General features: G+C 40.3%; 2 protein-coding genes across 2 annotated transcripts in view; both read right to left on the minus strand.

The window, feature by feature from the left end:
- The window catches only part of LOC134539874 (hemicentin-2-like), a 98,339-nt gene that overhangs the window by 32,539 nt on the left and 46,210 nt on the right, over positions 1 to 19,590 (minus strand). Inside the window, exons 7-8 of the mRNA XM_063382603.1 lie at positions 13,776 to 13,889; positions 143 to 334 (exon numbers count right to left, since the gene is read on the minus strand). Of these exons, the coding sequence (XP_063238673.1) occupies positions 143 to 334; positions 13,776 to 13,889 (306 nt within the window). The remainder of the gene's footprint in view (positions 1 to 142; positions 335 to 13,775; positions 13,890 to 19,590) is intronic.
- On the minus strand, positions 16,371 to 18,009 carry LOC134528306 (myb/SANT-like DNA-binding domain-containing protein 3). The gene is made up of 3 exons (XM_063361821.1): positions 17,500 to 18,009; positions 16,999 to 17,219; positions 16,371 to 16,852 (listed from the first exon to the last, which is right to left on the minus strand). Exons 1-3 carry the CDS (start codon positions 17,798 to 17,800, stop codon positions 16,409 to 16,411), a joined length of 966 nt encoding a protein of 321 aa, XP_063217891.1. The 5' UTR covers positions 17,801 to 18,009; the 3' UTR covers positions 16,371 to 16,408.

Consider the following 19,590-nt stretch of genomic DNA (forward strand, 5'->3'; position numbering starts at 1 on the left):
TGCCCCATCGTGTTGAAATTCATTGACCAGTTAATACTGTAAAGTTTCCCTTTGTCTTTGTGAACTTTAGTTCGCCCCATCCTCCACAGATGGCGGCACCGCATGCCGAGATGTCACACGTGTGCAGAAGAAGGGCACGCACGGTGCAGTTGCAGCTGCAGGGTCCGGTGCACTGGGGGCAGCAGGCGGCTGTTGGCGGCCCTGCACTGGTAGGCGGCGCCTTGCAGTCCGCGGAGCGCGCGGCCCGCCTCCAGCCGGCTGTGGCCCGCCCCCGGGGGCTGTCCCGCCACCGGCTCGCCGTCCACCAGCCACCACACGCGCGCCGCCGGCCGGCCTGCCAGCACACACCTTCACTTCACCCTCACTTCACCCTCACTTCACCCTCACTTCACCCTCACTTCACCTTCACTTCACCCTCACTTCACCCTCACTTCCCCGCCCCCGCCCAAGCCTCGCGGGCGCCGGTCTACACAGCCTCGCGCTTATCATCCAATAACACAGGGCCGGCGCGTCCATATAGGCGAACTAGGCAACCGCCTAGGGCGCTAAGTAGCCGGGGGCGGCGCAGCACGACACATAACAGCTCATATAATATGTTTAACGATTATTCAAACTAGATGAAAATTGATTTTTGTAACAGTTTGGAATTTTTATATTGGTATAAGTAATTATTTAAAGTCCACGGTGACCTGTTTATGATTTGTAATAAGAAAAAAAGTTTAAAAAAAAACACAAGCCTACTTACATTTGATTGTTGACAAAATCTTAGACTTACGTGATGTATTTTGAGGCAAGGAAAATTTTTTTGAGGTGTCCGGGCAGGGGGGGGGGGGGGGTGCATTAAGGTTTTCCGCCTAGGGCGCCAATTTACCTTGTGCCATGTATTAGGGATTTAGGCACGTTTTATTTAAAAAATTTGTAATCTTAAATATTTTTGGAAATATTTTTTTTTTTTCTCTCATCTTATTTTCTTTACGGCCAGGCCCTCAGCCTCTGTTCTCAGAGGCGAGCTGATTTTCTTTCCCAGCCTCATGCTAGGCTAGCATTCTGGCTAATATTTCTCCCGCCTCCAGGCACGTGGGGGCCGGTAACTTTATTTCTTCGCGTGACTACCTTTTGCCTAGAGCAGCTTGTGAAGCAGTGCTGAGCCCTGCTAACTCTGTCACGAATCGGTATAAGGTTCACTAGCAGCAAGACACGACAGGAGGATCCCGTGGGCCTTGCGTCCCACAGACCATGCGTTTTTTGAAGCCATCCCCCTCCTGCTCACCCACCACTTTCTTCTCAGAAGTGTGGCTAGGAGCGACGACCGCACGGGGACGTTAACCGGAGTCAAGGCCATCTCAGGCTTGACAGCCGCAGTTACGATTCTGAACCTTAACGACATCTAGTGACGGCTGTGGTCACTAAAGCCACTTGTGGGCGTCGGCAGCGCCGACACCAGCGCTCGCGCGGAGGTAACGACAACCTCTCTCCCCTTCTTATGTCTCAGGCCGCTAGGTGGCACCACTGGTACTCCATTACCCCCTAGCTTGACACTCTCGTCGGTCACAAGTCGATTCATTAGTACTTCCTCTCGCCACCAAAAGATAGCGCCTCAGTCGCGCAGTCACTCCAGTAAGATCTAATTTTTTTATGCCGGACACCTTCGGGTGGACTCGGTCATTTTCGGCTCAGAGCCTACCCCCCCTCCCATTCTCTAGAGACCCCGCGCTTATGATATCCTGGTGATATCCCGCTCTGTACTGACTTCGGTGCGCGCCTCCTGACTGACTGGTACCGTTTGTAATTGCGATCTTCGGCGAATCATCGACATCGCACCGTATAATATGTAGTCTGCTCAGACTAGAGGGATGGAGTCCCTATCTAAAATTATTATTAACCAGTCAGTAGTTTAGTTGAAAGTACCTAGAGAAATTTAGTATTTTTTTATATTTTTTTTAAATTAATCATGATGACTTCCGTGGCTACCGCGAATCGTGGTTCGAGTTTTCGGAGACGAGGCGCCCTCTCCTGAGCGCCAGGACCAACACCCTGTTTTGGTAAGTCTTGACGTCATCCCCCCCTTTAATTTTCCCTCTATTGGCCTCTTGCGCCATTTAAGCATACTGTCTGGAAACAGGTCTAATTCTTTGGAATTTGGACTTCTGTTTCAGACAGGGTTCCAAGTTTGGGGCAGCCAAAATCCTCTGCCAGAACCTCTGGAGTCGGTTCCTGAGCAGAATCCACCATCTTTAGGCCTACTACCTCGCTCACCATCTATCTACAGCCCCGGGTGATACCCGCATTATTCTATTATTCTATTCACGAACTCAACAAAAAAAAAATAGTGTAACCCATTTAAGACAGCGGACAGTAAAAGCAGTTCGAGGAGGAGAAATGTATTTTATGTTTTGCAAGGACTATATGTACAACAAGTTACCAATGTTGATTTCATTCATGTTTTTAAGTATTGTTATTTTTGTTAAACATTCAGGGCCGGCCCGATAAAAAAAAATCAATTAGTAAATAAGTGTAATTGTGAGGCATTTTAATAAGATCACTTATCAATGAAAAACAGATGTTATTAAGGAAAATTTAATCTATAAAAAAGAAAGAACAATGATTAATAAAATAAGGAAGTCTATAGACGTAACAGTTGTTTTTTATTTGTTTAATATATAATAACGATCCTTTTTCTCTCAAGTGTTCGTAGGGAGTCTCTAAATTTTCTTTGTTTACTCCTAGTGTCACCTCTGTTGTTGACTTTTATAGCTATCAATTGAGGGCCCCAGTATTCAGAGTTTCCAAATATTTTTATCTAATTACTGAATTATTCTTTAAGACACTTGGGGTATTACAAAATGGTAGCAGAGCATGGTTACGTCTATAGGCATACCTAAGTTGAAAGGTCCTACCTAAAATTAAAATTAAAAATTGAATACAAATTTTTTTTTTTTATATTTTTTTTGTCACTTAGAATCTTATTGTAGTAAGTAATTTGTGAACTGACCGCTGATACACGTAGTAGCTAAATTGACCCTTGAATTTTAAAATTATCATAAGTTTTGCTGCACTTCAGTCTCTGTGTTTACATTTGGAGCGCGCCCGAGCCGCTAGCTGGCTGCCCACCCACGCGCGTGGCTTATCAACATTGACGTGTCCGCTGGACAAGATACTCCCTCCCCCCACACCCCTAGTTAAAGGCGCTGCGCGCCAAGGTCAGTCCTGCAGTCTGACGTGACCTTCATTGTAGGTACTTGGTTGTGCAAGCTAACCTGACAGCTTGTTACACCCGAGTACACTGTTCATTTCCCGACGCGAGTAGTAATAATAATAATAAATTATGAAGGCACATACTTCCCACGCAATAAAGCAATTGTTTTAATCATAAGCTAGATTTAAGTGTATACCTAAGTTTAAAGTTTAAGAGATAATTTTAAGAGGGTAGTGTTTTGTTTTGTGTAATACTATGAATCCGGACAGGATGATTACTCCGGAGCTATTACTAGTAGATGAATTAAGTTACGAGTTGCAGTTGCGTAATTTACCAACTACTGGAAATGCGCAAGAGCTGCGAAAGAGGCTTCGAGCCGCAGTACGTGATAAGTTACCTACCTCAGTACATAATCTAAATTTAGAAATACTCGAGGAATTCAACATAGCTTGCTCCAAATTTTACGACATAGCTGCTTTCGTAAGTTATTCAGATGTGGAAGAGAATTTGCCCAATGTAAAGCGACACATTATGCGATTAGAGCATGTCACCAGACGACTGGAAAATCTTGTGGTACTTTCCGCAGATGTGCTCAATGGTGTTTATCGAACAGAGCTAAATCGTTGTCTGCAACAGACAAATGCCTTCCAAATTAAATTGAAAGCTAGGGCAGCCCAATTAGAAACTCAACAGGACCTCCGGGCCAACATTGCCCAGGCAGAAAACCTAGGAATGGAAACACTAGGAAATGTAGAGAGTGAAAATCCGGAATTTCCTCAGGAAATAAAGCAACCCGACACACAAGTATCTTTGTGCCACACAAAGAAAGTTCCGCCCATTTCATCAACATCTCAATCATTCTTCGCAGTGTCAACCCCTCCCATCCCAGCAGCCACCACTCAAATTCCCTCAGGCGTGCATGTTTCTTCAGCTCCCATCACCAGTGTCACATTTTCCGGTAACTTGCCTGCAAATCCGCATCCTTTAACACAGCAAAATTTGTTTTTCCCATTCACCACAAACCAGTCATATTTTAATCCATATTCCCAGTTTCATTCTTTATGGACATCCGGGCAAGGAACTCCGATCCCTACCATCCCCACCGCGCAAATTGCACATCCTTCACCCCCACCTCCGCCATCAACGCAGAATCAACCAGAAACAACATTACCAGTTACGCCAAGGGCGGCTGAGTATAGCTGTTATGGGAAAATTGCTCATCCAGTCGAGAGATTACTTGTTGGTTTTCCCGAAACAAGTGGTCTTGACCCAGATAAATTAATCGAATTTATAAGGCACTTACTTAAAATCAGACAGAAAGGGGGCATTCCTGACAAACAGTTGTTGGAGATAGTTTTTCCCTACACCCAACCACCACTGAGTGAAAGAACGAGTCAAGCAATAGAAAATAGTTACTCTTTTGACAAATACCACGAAGAAATTTTGAATTTTTTTATACCTGCCAGACTTTTGACAAATTACCGTTTGGAATGGTACAACAGGCTACAGCGAAGTAATGAAGCATTGCCACACTATGTAGCATCAATCAGAGAAGCCGCGGCGGTTCTCAGATTGGGCGTATCAGAGAGAGAAATAGTTGCATAGTAGACGGACTAAATCAGGCAGAGCGCTCACGCGCTGTTTTCCAGGCTAGGCCACGAAGTTTTTTAGAACTAGATCAACTCTGTATACAGGCCATGAGTTACGAATATGCAGACACTCAGAGAAACAGGTCAGCGAAGTCCGTGGATAAGCATGATTCTTAGGCAGAAACTGCAAATAGTTTTCCATACACGAAACAACAAAATAGCCACCCACAACAGAAAACAAACTATTACAGAAATAATAAGTATAATTCAAACAAGAACATACAACAACAAACACCTTTCTGTAATTATTGCAAGCAAACAGGACATTACATTGAGCAATGTAACCACAAAAATTTCAAACCAAATTTCAACAAGGCAAAAAACGCGTAAGGCGGTGGCCAGGCAAATTTCTACCTGGTCCACCTAAAACTTCATCCGAGAGGAATTTTTCAGTGCATAATGTGCATACTAACGAATCACAAAAACAAAACAAAAATCAAAAAAGGCATAACACAGGAAAACAAAAACACAAGAAAAATAAACGAAAGAAATACACAGAAAAAGACAGAAAACACAAACAGAAGATTATAACACAGCAAATTAATCATAAAGAAAATTCTGAGAAATTCACAAGAATTTGCAAAACATGTGTTAGCCTGACTAACCAAGGAAAACGTAAGTGTCACAACATTTTCGGTCACGTCCGAACTGTATTACCATACACTAAAGCAATGTTTGGCAAAAATCAAATTATTGGTCTGATAGATACAGGAGCTACTCGTAGTTTTATTTCAGGCGATTTGTTTAGGGAATTACAGAAGAACAAGCAGGTTCTGAAAACAGAAGTCACGGATGTGCGCTGTTTTACTGCAGCGGACGAACCAATTAGTATATCCAAAGTGGCTATAGTGAAAATCAAGATAGAATTATTCACGTGGAATTTCCCTTTTCTTGTGGCAGAAAACTTAGCCACGCAGCTTATTCTAGGCTCCGACTTCATCGCTAAAACAGGTATTTTGATTGATCTACAAGCAGGAAGTTTTGTATTTAAATTTAATAAAAATATTGTCATATCATTCGTGGAACCTGAAAATAAAAGGTCAGGACAAGTTACTAATGTTTCTACCAACACTGACGAGAGAAATTCTTTGTCCCTGGATCATCTCGAGCCCAGTAAACAAGTTGCTATTCGAGATTTGTGTAATGAATTTTCAGATGTGCTAACTAAGAAATTAGGTCGAACTAACCTAATTGAATATCAAATTGAATTGACTGATACCACGCCAGTCAAAAGTCACCCTTATCAACTTTTAGGTCCTAAAATGGAAATCATGAGAAAACACGTACAGAAAATGTTAGATAATAAGGTAATAGAACCTTCTAATTCTCCTTTCAGTTCACCTGCATTTCTAGTACCCAAGGGCACGGAACAACGTTTCGTCACTGATTATCGCAAACTGAACAAACAGATTAAAATACCGCAAACACCCCTCCCAGATTTGAACTCGGCCTTTCATTGGTTTAGTAAGGCCAGGTATTTCAGTGTGTTCGATCTCAATTCGGCGTACCATCAGATCCCACTCACGCAAGACTCAAAACCTATTACCGCATTTTGCGTACCTTGGAATCTTTACCAGTATAATGTGGTACCTTTTGGCTTGGCCACAGGTGCTCAAGTACTCACACGACTTCTTGAACAAGTAGTAGGAGATTTTAAATTTAAATTTGTTTACAATTATTTAGATGATCTTGTAATTTATTCAGAAAGTTTTGAGGAACACATCCAGCATCTGACTCTTGTCCTTGAAAGACTGCGCAAGGCAGGCCTCACTGTAAATACAAAAAAGGTAAAATTTGCTGCTTCCGAAATATCTTTCCTTGGACATTTGGTATCACACAAAGGTGTTACAATTGATCCAGAACGAACACAGGCGATCAGAGAATTCAAACCACCTACAGACACAAAGGGCATAGCTCGTTTTATTGGCATGGCTAATTTTTATGCCAAATACATACCAAATTTCGCCGAGCATGCGGCACCTTTGAATGCATTACGTAAGAAAAATACACAATATATTTGGGGTCCTGAACAAGACAAGGCATTTAATTTCTTGAAAGAAGCCATAGCGAATCCACCTGTTCTGCGCATGGCAGATTTTAGTAAACCCTTTATTTTACAAACAGACGCCTCAAGTGTTGCTATAGGGGCGGTATTGTCTCAGGAAATAGATGGTGCCAGGCAACCCATTGCCTTTGCCTCACGTACATTAACTTTTCAGGAAAGGAAAGCATCTTCAGTGTATGAATTGGAATGTTTAGCAGTAGTTTTTGGTATTGATAAATTCCGACAGTTTCTGGAACATAGGGAATTTCTATTGGAAACTGATAATCAGGCACTCGCTTGGCTGTTAGCTCACCCTAAACAATTAGGAAAACTTGGAAGGTGGATCACCAAAATTTCTTCTCTCAAATTTAATATTCAACATATTCGCGGTACTCAAAACATTGTGGCTGACACACTTTCTCGAATGTTCGAGAACCCCTCCGAAACAATATCTCAGGAGGAACCTCAGATTTCGTGTCAGGCACTCCTAACCGATTTCCCCTTAGCTTTTCAGGACATACAAACACATCAAAAAGCCGACCCATATTTGGCAAAAATAATTGAACAAGTTAAAGCGGGTACAGCTCCAAAATTTTATAAGTTAGCTAAAGGTCTCCTACAAAAACGTACACAACAGTCAAGGCACCTTAAAATTGTTCTTCCACAAAATCTGCGTGATATGATTTTCACATATTACCATAGTTCACCTCTCGGTGCCCATTTAGGTATTTATAAAACCATTCAAGGTATCCGACGCCATTTTATTTGGGAAGGAATGCACCGGGACATTACACAGCTAGTTAAGTTATGTAAGCTATGTGCACTAAGTAAACCTGCACAAAATACACAGTACGGTTTTCTTGCCTCAGAAGTAGCCGAAAGACCTATGCAAAAACTTTTTATTGATTTTGTAGGGCCATTTCCTCGATCCAAATCCGTACACTCTATGCTTCTTGTGGGCATAGATGCTTTTTCGAAATTTGTTTGGCTTATCCCACTCCGTAAGGCTACAGCTGACACCACTGTGCGTGCATTACAAAATCATATTTTTAAAACTTCAGGATTACCGAACATAATTGTATCCGACAACGGAACACAGTTTACATCCAGAACTTTCAAGAACATGTGTTTCTCGCATGGTATACAGCATGTGACGACATCGCCATACTACCCTAAACCCTCGCACGCAGAGAGATTTAATAGAAATCTTCGTTCGGCGCTCATAGCGTTCCACGCGAATGCGCAGGAAAAATGGGACAGTAATTTGGTGTGGTTACAGATGGCATTTAATTATGCCCGACATGAAGGACACAAATCTACCCCATTTGAGATTATGTTTACTTATAAGCCCAACACACCCCTTTCCAATCTTTGGTCTCTCGAAGACCTACTGCCGGATGATCCCAAGGACATCGCGGAGATTTGGAGAAAGGCGCGTAGGAATTTAATTTTGGCTCACCAAACAAGTCAGAGAAGGTACAATAAGTACCGCTCCCCTAACCCCTACAGGGTAGGTGACACGGTAATGTGCAAAGCACATCCGCAGAGTAAGGCCATCGATAAGCGATCGGCCAAGTTATCGTATCGCTGGACTGGACCATTACAGATCCAACGGTTTCTAACCCCAGTGACTGTGAGTCTAGCCGACCCCAGTTCCGGAGAGTATGTGACACGAGCGCACATCTCCCACCTTAAGAAAGCGCATCCGAATTTAAAATAGGAGCGATTACTTTCTCTAAGCCTTGGCATGCCAGATATATATATTTAAGACTCAATAAGGAGTTTAACTGAAGAATACAAAACCTAGGTAGAAACATTAAGTAACAATAAAAATCCATGGTACTAGTTTGTAAGAAAACTTAATATAAGGTGTTAGTTTAAGTGGCCACTTAAGTTAATAATTTTATTTAAGATAATGAATTTAATCATGCTAGTCATTAAGAATGTGCACATTAGTTCATAAGAGTGTTTAATATTTTTTTTTTGTGTGTTAGCATGTAAGTAGTAGGATACAGGCGAACCTGGTAACTCGTCCTACTGAAGTTTTTGGTTTTTGTTTTTGCTTTCCCCTAAGCTCCGCTTTAACGCGGGGGAGTATGTGCCGTGTATTAGGGATTTAGGCACGTTTTATTTAAAAATTTTGTAATCTTAAATATTTTTGGAAATATATTTTTTTTTCTCTCATCTTATTTTCTTTACGGCCAGGCCCTCAGCCTCTGTTCTCAGAGGCGAGCTGATTTTCTTTCCCAGCCTCATGCTAGGCTAGCATTCTGGCTAATATTTCTCCCGCTTCCAGGCACGTGGGGGCCGGTAACTTTATTTCTTCGCGTGACTACCTTTTGCCTAGAGCCGCTTGTGAAGCAGTGCTGAGCCCTGCTAACTCTGTCACGAATCGGTATAAGGTTCACTAGCAGCAAGACACGACAGCAGAATCCCGTGGGCCTTGCGTCCCACAGACCATGCGTTTTTTGAAGCCATCCCCCTCCTGCTCACCCACCACTTTCTTCTCAGAAGTGTGGCTAGGAGCGACGACCGCACGGGGACGTTAACCGGAGTCAAGGCCATCTCAGGCTTGACAGCCGCAGTTACGATTCTGCACCTTAACGACATCTAGTGACGGCTGTGGTCACTAAAGCCACTTGTGGGCGTCGGCAGCGCCGACACCAGCGCTCGCGCGGAGGTAACGACAACCTCTCTCCCCTTCTTATGTCTCAGGCTGCTAGGTGGCACCACTGGTTACTCCATTACCCCCTAGCTTGACACTCTCGTCGGTCACAAGTCGATTCATTAGTACTTCCTCTCGCCACCAAAAGATAGCGCCTCAGTCGCGCAGTCACTCCAGTAAGATCTAATTTTTTTATGCCGGACACCTTCGGGTGGACTCGGTCATTTTCGGCTCAGAGCCTACCCCCCCGCCCATTCTCTAGAGACCCCGCGCTTATGATATCCTGGTGATATCCCGCTCTGTACTGACTTCGGTGCGCGCCTCCTGACTGACTGGTACCGTTTGTAATTGCGATCTTCGGCGAATCATCGACATCGCACCGTATATTATGTAGTCTGCTCAGACTAGAGGGATGGAGTCCCTATCTAAAATTATTATTAACCAGTCAGTAGTTTAGTTGAAAGTACCTAGAGAAATTTAGTATTTTTTTATATTTTTTTTAAATTAATCATGATGACTTCCGTGGCTACCGCGAATCGTGGTTCGAGTTTTCGGAGACGAGGCGCCCTCTCCTGAGCGCCAGGACCAACACCCTGGTTTGGTAAGTCTTGACGTCATCCCCCCCTTTAATTTTCCCTCTATTGGCCTCTTGCGCCATTTAAGCATACTGTCTGGAAACAGGTCTAATTCTTTGGAATTTGGACTTCTGTTTCAGACAGGGTTCCAAGTTTGGGGCAGCCAAAATCCTCTGCCAGAACCTCTGGAGTCGGTTCCTGAGCAGAATCCACCATCTTTAGGCCTACTACCTCGCTCACCGTCTACCTACAGCCCCGGGTGATACCCGCATTATTCTATTATTCTATTCACGAACTCAACAAAAAAAAATAGTATAACCCATTTAAGACAGCGGACAGTAAAAGCAGTTCGAGGAGGAGAAATGTATTTTATGTTTTGCAAGGACTATATGTACAACAAGTTACCAATGTTGATTTCATTCATGTTTTTAAGTATTGTTATTTTTGTTAAACATTCAGGGCCGGCCCGATAAAAAAAAATTCAATTAGTAAATAAGTGTAATTGTGAGGCATTTTAATAAGATCACTTATCAATGAAAAACAGATGTTATTAAGGAAAATTTAATCTATAAAAATGAAAGAACAATGATTAATAAAATAAGGAAGTCTATAGACGTAACAGTTGTTTTTTATTTGTTTAATATATAATAACGATCCTTTTTCTCTCAAGTGTTCGTAGGGAGTCTCTAAATTTTCTTTGTTTACTCCTAGTGTCGCCTCTGTTGTTGACTTTTATAGCTATCAATTGAGGGCCCCAGTATTCAGAGTTTCCAAATATTTTTATCTAATTACTGAATTATTCTTTAAGACACTTGGGGTATTACAACCTTGCACCGGCCCTGCAATAACACACACCGGCTAGGTGGGTCCCGTGAAGCTTCTGACCTGGACTCGATTCCCGGCCGAGCCACGGGGTGAAACACTTTCTTTCTGGCTTCAGGACTAGGCGCTGCTGTGTTGTCCTCTTACTCCCGGACTGCGGACGGTGACAGTGACCACATTCTTTGACTAAATCTTTGCAATGGAGAAGATTGATTTAAATAATTATTATGGACATACGCTATTTCTAGTTTGGACTGTTATATCATAGAGAAAAAAAAACTCCACAAGACCAGAAAAGGAAAGATGAACATACAAACACACAGAAAACAAGCCGATTTCATCAAGCGATGTCAAATCAGCCCATGACATCGGCCATTTCGGCTAGTTTACTGTGTGTTTGTGTAGTCATTTTTCTTTGTCTGTTTGGGTTTTATTTGTGAAATAAGTGCAAAATACCAATGGCTAGAAACCCGAAAAACTCGCGACTTCATTTCGCGATAGGCTAGACTCCCAACTCGTTCGCCTTCGTGCTGTGGATTCAAACCAGCCTCCAATCCCACTTCGAGGTCTTTAAGGGTCGACTTCGTCCACCATGTTAGTATATTGCAATACATTTTGCTTCATTATTTGTATAACACAAATAATCACGTATGCTTTACTATATAAGCAGTGGAAATTGTGTTCCATTATAAATTTTGGTCGTCAGATATGTGTGCTACGTGTTCCCTGGCTGTTCGTGGGAAAAAAAACAGGTTAATAGTTTGTTTGACCAGTTTCAACGTTGTCACTAACTATATGTTACTATGTGTATTTTCACAGCTGTGGTGAGCGTAGGAATAACTTTTATGATTCAGTATTCAAAACATTCCCTTGCAAAATCCTGGAATAAAACAAAAACATTAAAAATATTCACTATGACGTATAACGCCGAATCTTAAATACACACACGTGAAAAAATAACAAAACATAAATATTTTCATAAATAGTTGAAGTAAGCCATTTGTTAAATTTTCAGAGAAACATATCTCAAATTTTTATCATTTATTGAGTTCAAAGCCTAACCAATTTTTTTTTCCATGTATCACCATGCTGCGAACATAATACGTTTCGTAAGAGCATCCGACTAACTTACAAATTGTTCAGATCGTTAAATTATTATCAAAATGTGCAAATAAAGATTTATTAAATTAAGAAATGCACATAACATTATATATAGTTTTATTTTATAATGGCTTCAATTAAAATCGAAACGAAAATACGCAAAGACACTCAATTTGGGTAAACACAATTAGCCTGAGCTAAATTTGGCACTATGAAGTATTAAAATCTTATTATTGATTCTTCAGTTAACAAACAGTAACATAATGAGAGTAACTTAATTGTTTTTGCAACTCAGCTTCTGGTAATCCATGTCTTTGTGAGGATATAGCACCCGGCACGCACCAATGTAAGGCGGTGTTGCAGTTTGCCCCGTGAATGGTCTATGGCTAGAGACCTGTAAAATTCGCGATTTCAAATCCCTAAAGGATAGACTCCATGATCCTCTACGCACTCGTGCAAATTACATCTGCTGATGGGTTACCGACTCGTAACACCTGTTGACTGGAATGATCGTGATTCGCTAATTCTTCTGTTAAAGATTTTTTATTGGCCCAGAGTCCTTCAGATAAACTGTGGCCCAATCACTGAAGCAAAATAATGTCAAAAGTATTTGGACTCTATCCTATCGCGAAATGAATCCGCGAATTTTACAGGTCTCTACTATGGCATGTCTCACTCTTAATTTTCAGTATATAGCAAATGGCGCTCAATGTTGCAACATTGATGCTACCCGGCTTGTTAATATTAACAATCTTGTTTTGTATACCATCAATAGTTATATAATAAGTTTTAATATATTTGTAATTGTCCTTTTGGTTTATTTTTAAAACCATAAAATAGCACATATTGACATTATAACTTCAGTCGTAGTCATTCTGAAAGAAAAAAAAATTCAATGCTGAAGACCAATTATTATTATTATTTCATTATTTCACAGGAGAAATTATTTGTAGCATTCGATCACTATAACAAGAAATTCTATTAAATTATGTACAATACTGAAACCGAATAAGAAATATTAAATTATATTTTTAAAAAAATTGACAAAAAATTTGAAACCAAGATTTCGATTTACAGTTACGTCTCCTTAGAGTTAAAAACTGAACAATTTAAAATGATGCTCTTAATGAAATACAACAAGGAAATGTATTTTAAAATTCTAATTCCATATTTTCATTTACAAAATAATAAAATTCAGATATATTTAAATACAATTATCATTTCATTCTAAAGTTGTGTATAAAACTTCTGTACTCTGTGGCGTACATCTGGTAACAGAGCACACACCGAAACAAGGACAACGCTAATAGCACATTCATTGCATTGGCTAGAGAGCGTGAATGTACATTAATGTGCAAACGCTAATAAAGGATGAGACTGGTTATAAATGACATCGAGGTGAATAGAGACGAAGAGGTATGACGAGAAAAGACTTTGGGTGACAACGGGAGAACCCCGAGGAAACCCTTATGCGCACAACAGCATCCGCCACGTTACTCACTTGTGAAAAAAACTCCGGACTATACCCTCCCGGGAATCGAACCAAGTTAAATTTGGTGGGAGGCGAGTAATCTGACCACCTGACCACTCAAATACCGTGCGTCCCCATTATGATTAAAATATAGTTATTTACTATATGAAGTATTTGCAAGTGAATTTGAATAGACACCTTAAGACTAGTTTTATTGGAAAAGGAAATTACTCGTAAATAAGCAACACTCACCTCCTATCACGTGGCAGGTGAGCACGAGTTCAGATCCCTCTGCGATTGGCCCGATCACGGAGCCGCTGATTGGCTGGCCGGAGCCGTCGTAAACCACCAGCTGCTCGGGAGGCACTGCAATTACACAATTACACACATTACAACACAAGATTTCACATATATCGCACGTAACACATCATATATCACACATTACATATAAAAAAATCACACATCCCATCCATCATACACCACAAATCACATACACCACACATCAGATATATAAAATAAAAATAAACATCACATAAACCACACATAACATACATCACACATCGTTCATTGTACACCGTGCATCACACACAGCAAATCGCACATCGCAATTCACGTCACACATCATACGTGTGGCTTGCAGAAGGATGTCAGAACCAAAAAAGTCATTAAATCGATTACACAAGACACATGTAGTCTTCCGAAGTTAGGCTCTCTCATTACTTTAGAAAACCATGCTTGGTTCATCCTTTCAGCGTGTTGATGAATGTGTTTATCAGTGGAGTGGGCCTGATGGCTTGTATCCGCGCGTCCATCAAGAGGATCAGTAAAGGTGGGTTTTTCTAGCGGCAAGTATTTTTGCGCAGCAGAAACAGAATTTGCTTGAAAACGTCGACAGGAGCGTCAAATATATTACGCGGCGTGAAAGTGTTTTCCTAGTGCAGCGTGTTTATCTATTCAGGGCCGGTTTCACCAAGCGAAATTATCTCGATAAAGTAATGAATTATCCAGATTAACTGAATATCCCGTTTCACCACACCGAATATCTCGATCTTTTAGTGTTATCGAGATAAAATATTTTAACCACCGATTTTCGTGGTTAAAGTCTTATTATCGAGATAATATTGTAAAACGAAGTGACGAGAGGATATTTTAAAAATTGTAATGGCTCGAGGCATGTACAATTTGATTTTTGAAGATGAAAGTGATGAAGAAGATGCCATTGTTCGTCGGCCACGATGGATGCGAGATAGAAGCGATTATTTTGAAATGTATGATGAAGAAGACTTTAAAATACATTTTCGCCTTTCAAAACAGTCGACTATGTTTGTTTTGGAACTTATAGAAAATCAACTACAGTTTCCCGAAAAGTAAGTTTATATTAATATTATTTCCTAATGTTAATTGTTTCTGTAGAATAATAAATATGTATATGAAATCATAGACAAGTAAAATAAAACTCATTTATACGAACATTACATTACAACCTTCAACATACTTTTTTCGTCTTTCACAGGAATATGTCAGTGCCGCCAATGAACCAACTGCTGGCTACACTTCGATTTTATGCTACAGGCTGTAACCAGCTAACCATTGGGGATTATGCTGGCTTTAGTAAACCCACAGCTCACCGAATAATACATAGGGTTAGCTCCGCAATTGCATCTCTTCGACCGCAGTTCATTAAATTCCCAGAGACGATGGAAGAACTGAATTTAGCACAAAGGGATTTCTATGCAATTGCTAAATTTCCCAGGGCTATTGGTGCTATGGATTGCACTCATGTAAAAATCCAGTCACCAGGTTGGTTTAAACACTGATTTTATGCTACCTTTTTATTAAACATTGCAATCCACATACAAGCTTGTTTTATGTTTGTTGCAGGTGGAAACAATGCAGAATTCTACCGTAACAGAAAAGGTTACTTCTCTGTGAATGTGCAAGTAATTTGTAATACAAAATTGGAAATTACAGATATTGTTGCACGATGGCCTGGTTCCTCACATGATAGTACCATATTCAACAATAGCAACAGAAGGGCATGTTTTGAGAGAGGGGAGTATGGTGATTCTGTACTACTTGTTGATGCGGGCTATGCTTGTAGGTCATATCTAATGCCTCCATTAGATAATCCCAGAAGTCCACAGGAACACCTATTTAATGAGTCGCAAATTAGGTCAAGAAATCCTGTAGAGCGAACATTCGGTTGCTGGAAGCGACGTTTCCCAGTCTTATCTTTAGGATTGAGAGTGTCATTAGAACATTCGTTTGCCATCATTGTAGCGACTGGGGTGCTGCATAATATCCTGCGACAAACTGGGGAAGAACTCCCTCCAGACGACCCTAACCTCAATCTCCACCTCCCTTGGCAACAGTTGCTTGAGGAAGGAAATGTACAGCAGAACAACGAAAATGCAAACAGAAGGCCCAGATATGACAGTGTCAGGCATTTACTGATTGAAAACTATTTCAGGAGGTAAATGAAATTTACATATACCTATAATTAAATACCTATATATGTGTGTGTGTTGTAATACTTATTTAAGATACGATTATTTATCACTCTGTGTATTTTCAGTTTGTTGTAGGTCATACTGATCTATATGTCACACAGAGATGCCATCAACTTGAAGATTTGCTGGTGAAAATAACTACATATAGCAAGATGTATGGAATATTTTAATACATTTGCATTGAACAACTGCTTAGATCATACAAAATAATGTGACATAAGCGAACATGTATTATCTTTTATATAATTCTTAACATTTGTACTTGAAACTGTTTGTTAATAGGCACAATGAATATCACTTTGTAAATATACATGTAATATATAAAAATTATGTCATGATAGTTGAGCAAATGTTTAATACATAAGAACAATTAAATTACTGCAAATGTTCTAGTTCTTTCTTTATTTTCAAGATTTGTAAAGATAAAAGTTCAGTTTGCAGCTTTTCCTGCTTTACTTTTTCTCGTTCTTGTTGTAACCGCAGTTCCCAGATTTCTTTCATAACTTCTTTTTCCTCGATTGCATGTTTTTTTGCAAGTTCAATTAGTTCGATTTTTGCTGCATTGACAGCACTTACTTCTTTCACTTTGGTGGCCGGGGTTGGTCGCCGCTTGCTAGTAAAGGGAGATTGCACTGAAGCATTTCCCCTACTGCTAGGAGGCATTGCCTTCCCACTACTTGCACTGCATGAATCAGTAGTATTGGTCTGCACTGTGTTTGTGATAGCCGAGTTGTTATTGGAGTGTCGAAGGGCAGAACACACAGGACTGCTGAGCATGGCTGGAGTATAATGCGTCCAGTCGCCATTTGGAAGAGTTACCTGTGGAAAAATTAAATTTGAACATTATGTGAGAGAAATAAAGTTAACACAGTGCATAGGCTATAGCTATACATGATTAATAAGCATAACTATGCACAGTGACACATCCATTAGGTTTTCTCAAAATAAAGTGTAGGCCTACTAACTGTCTCTGCCGTCTCCACGAAAGAAACATCCACTTCTGCTCCGACATCCAGTTGAATGCTGTCATCCTCATCAGTAGGCCTATTTGATGCATCAAATGGTAATATTATTGCATCTGAATCTGAATCGAAGGGATTCTTGGCACCATCGATAGTCGGTTTGATTAGGCTCTGCACTCTCTCACAAATGGGATCCTTACTAACTGTTTTTGAAGGACCTCCACCTGAAAAAATACAGAATTAATTTAGTTATGTGGTGTATATTTCATATCCACTGGTGGTATAGTGCGAAGTGTCTTCTTGACAGTGCAAAGGTTATAGTTCTGATTCCAACTCCACCCAAGATACCTCTTTAATATATTACAATTAATTCAAGTAACTAAAAAAATTGTTATTGCACATGTTTACAATTCGTAAAATTGCATTATGGATAAAAATGCATACAATATTTATTGCTGTACCTAAATATAATGTACCAGGATATACAGACAAAAAATATATTACCTGTTCCAGTTAATACTTGAACTCGTTGATCAGCAGAAGTCTTTCGCGTGTGCTTTTTGAGATTCTCCCACACCGCTTTTAAATTTTCTGCAGTCCTGTGATGTTCTCCAGACATACAATTGAAAGTATCTGCAAGTATTTGCCACTGCTTCATTTTTTGTTGCTGTGAAACACCATCTGTTTTTTTATTTTCAATGATATTGAAATGTTCAGTTACTAAATCTAAAAGAATGTATTTCTCCTGCTGCGATGTATTTTTATTTCTCTGCTTCTTTGACAAATTACAGCCTTGGCTCGCCATAGTAGCCTACGAAATTTCTAGCCAAACTTTGATAACGAAAGGTGTTTACAAACAGAAAATCGCGATAATTTCAGAAGATCGAGTTAAACTTATCTCGATTTTCTCAGAGAAAGATAATATGTGGTGAAACACATATAACTTTATCGAGATAGAAATGGAAGATTAACTTTTTATCTCGATAACATCATCGGGATTTTCAACTCGACTGGTGAAACCGGCCCTCAGTCGACGTAAGGACAGCATGTAAAATGGGGACAATGTGCAGGAAAAGGAAGGTGATGGTTACGGTGTTAATTAAAGAAACTATGGATGATCACCAGTAAGAAGAGGTCATACTAACTGAATATGCGAAATTCAGGAAACAAGTGAGTGATGTGTTGACAAAGCGGAGAAATTAAGGAATTTTCAACAGTTTGATCAAGAGTCATCTCCTTGACGAAGACAAAAAGTTCAAAATGTATTTTAGATTGACCCATGAACGGTTCTCCTTCGTTTTGAACCTCACTGAAGAAGACTTGACAAACTCCTCCTACAACAGAGTGAAGATCCTCTGAAAAACTTCAATGTTCTCCTTTTAGCGACACATTTAAGTGGTCACTTTTTAATCATGGTATTTGGGAATAATTTACAGTTTGCAAACTGGATTTTGGTACTGTAATTTCATGACTTATAAGAATATAAAATACATTTTATTTATTTGTGCTGATTAGAGTTTTAAATACGACACATATCGAGTTTTTTTATTCCTGAGAAGACAACTTCATACTGTTTAAGACTAAAATTGAATTATTTATTTAACATTTGTTACATGCCTACGAACGGTTGTGATAACCTTGGTGGTAGGCACAACTTTGCCTTTTTTTTATACAAACAAAATAAATTAAAAAAGAGTAACATTTAGCTTATTCAAAGTGAAACAAAACATTTTGTGTTATAACTGATTGATGGAATGATGGATGGTTACAGTAATGTGCGCGTGCAAGCTGGGCGGCGCGGCTGTAGCTTCGACCGGACGGCCCGCGTCTCGCTGAAATATTAAAAACGCGAGCTCCGGAGACGCGGTGAGGTGGACACGAACAAGTGTCGCTCAGAAGGGGCTGTCCCGACGGGCTTCGCGCCTCGCCCGAGGGTCGACAACGTCGATACAGGATCGAACAGCACTCTCCTGACTTGAGCGAGTGGCGTAGATAAGAGCGCGAGTAGTTCTGAAGGGGCCTGTCAACAGCATTAGCAATGGGTCGAGCCGACGAGTAGCAGGCTCGCGTCTGTCCGGTGCGGAGCGAGTGGGTGCAGTTGTAACACACTCGCGAGGACCCTAGGGGCAGGGGCCTACGTAGTTTGGGGGAGGGGTAATTATATACCCTCCTAATTATAATATGTACATATATACACATCTATAATTCCCAACCTACAAAAGGAAAAAAAATTAAAAGCAAAAAGCGGGCAAAGCAGTTCTACAAACAGAAAAAAAAAAGTTTGTTTGATTCAATCAAATATAACAAAATATTTTCTTTGTCTATACAAATTTGGTAACAAGATTGATTTGTTACATATAATAAAATATACATTTAAGTTAAAAAAAATGATTTCGTTGGCTCAACAATATCTTTCCTGCTACAAAATTTTGATTGACTAAACAAAAAATATATTTATTTTGCCATATACAAACAAACCTGTTTATCCGCATCTCTCTCGACCTTTCCACCCAAATGAAATCCTGCTCACACTCTTGCCTAGGGGTTCGATACCGGCCCCAACGTACCGGTGTTTTCCGTGGTTTCCCTGGATCA

This window comes from Bacillus rossius, chromosome 1 (assembly GCF_032445375.1).
Source record: "Bacillus rossius redtenbacheri isolate Brsri chromosome 1, Brsri_v3, whole genome shotgun sequence".
Taxonomy (NCBI): Eukaryota; Metazoa; Arthropoda; class Insecta; order Phasmatodea; family Bacillidae; genus Bacillus; species Bacillus rossius.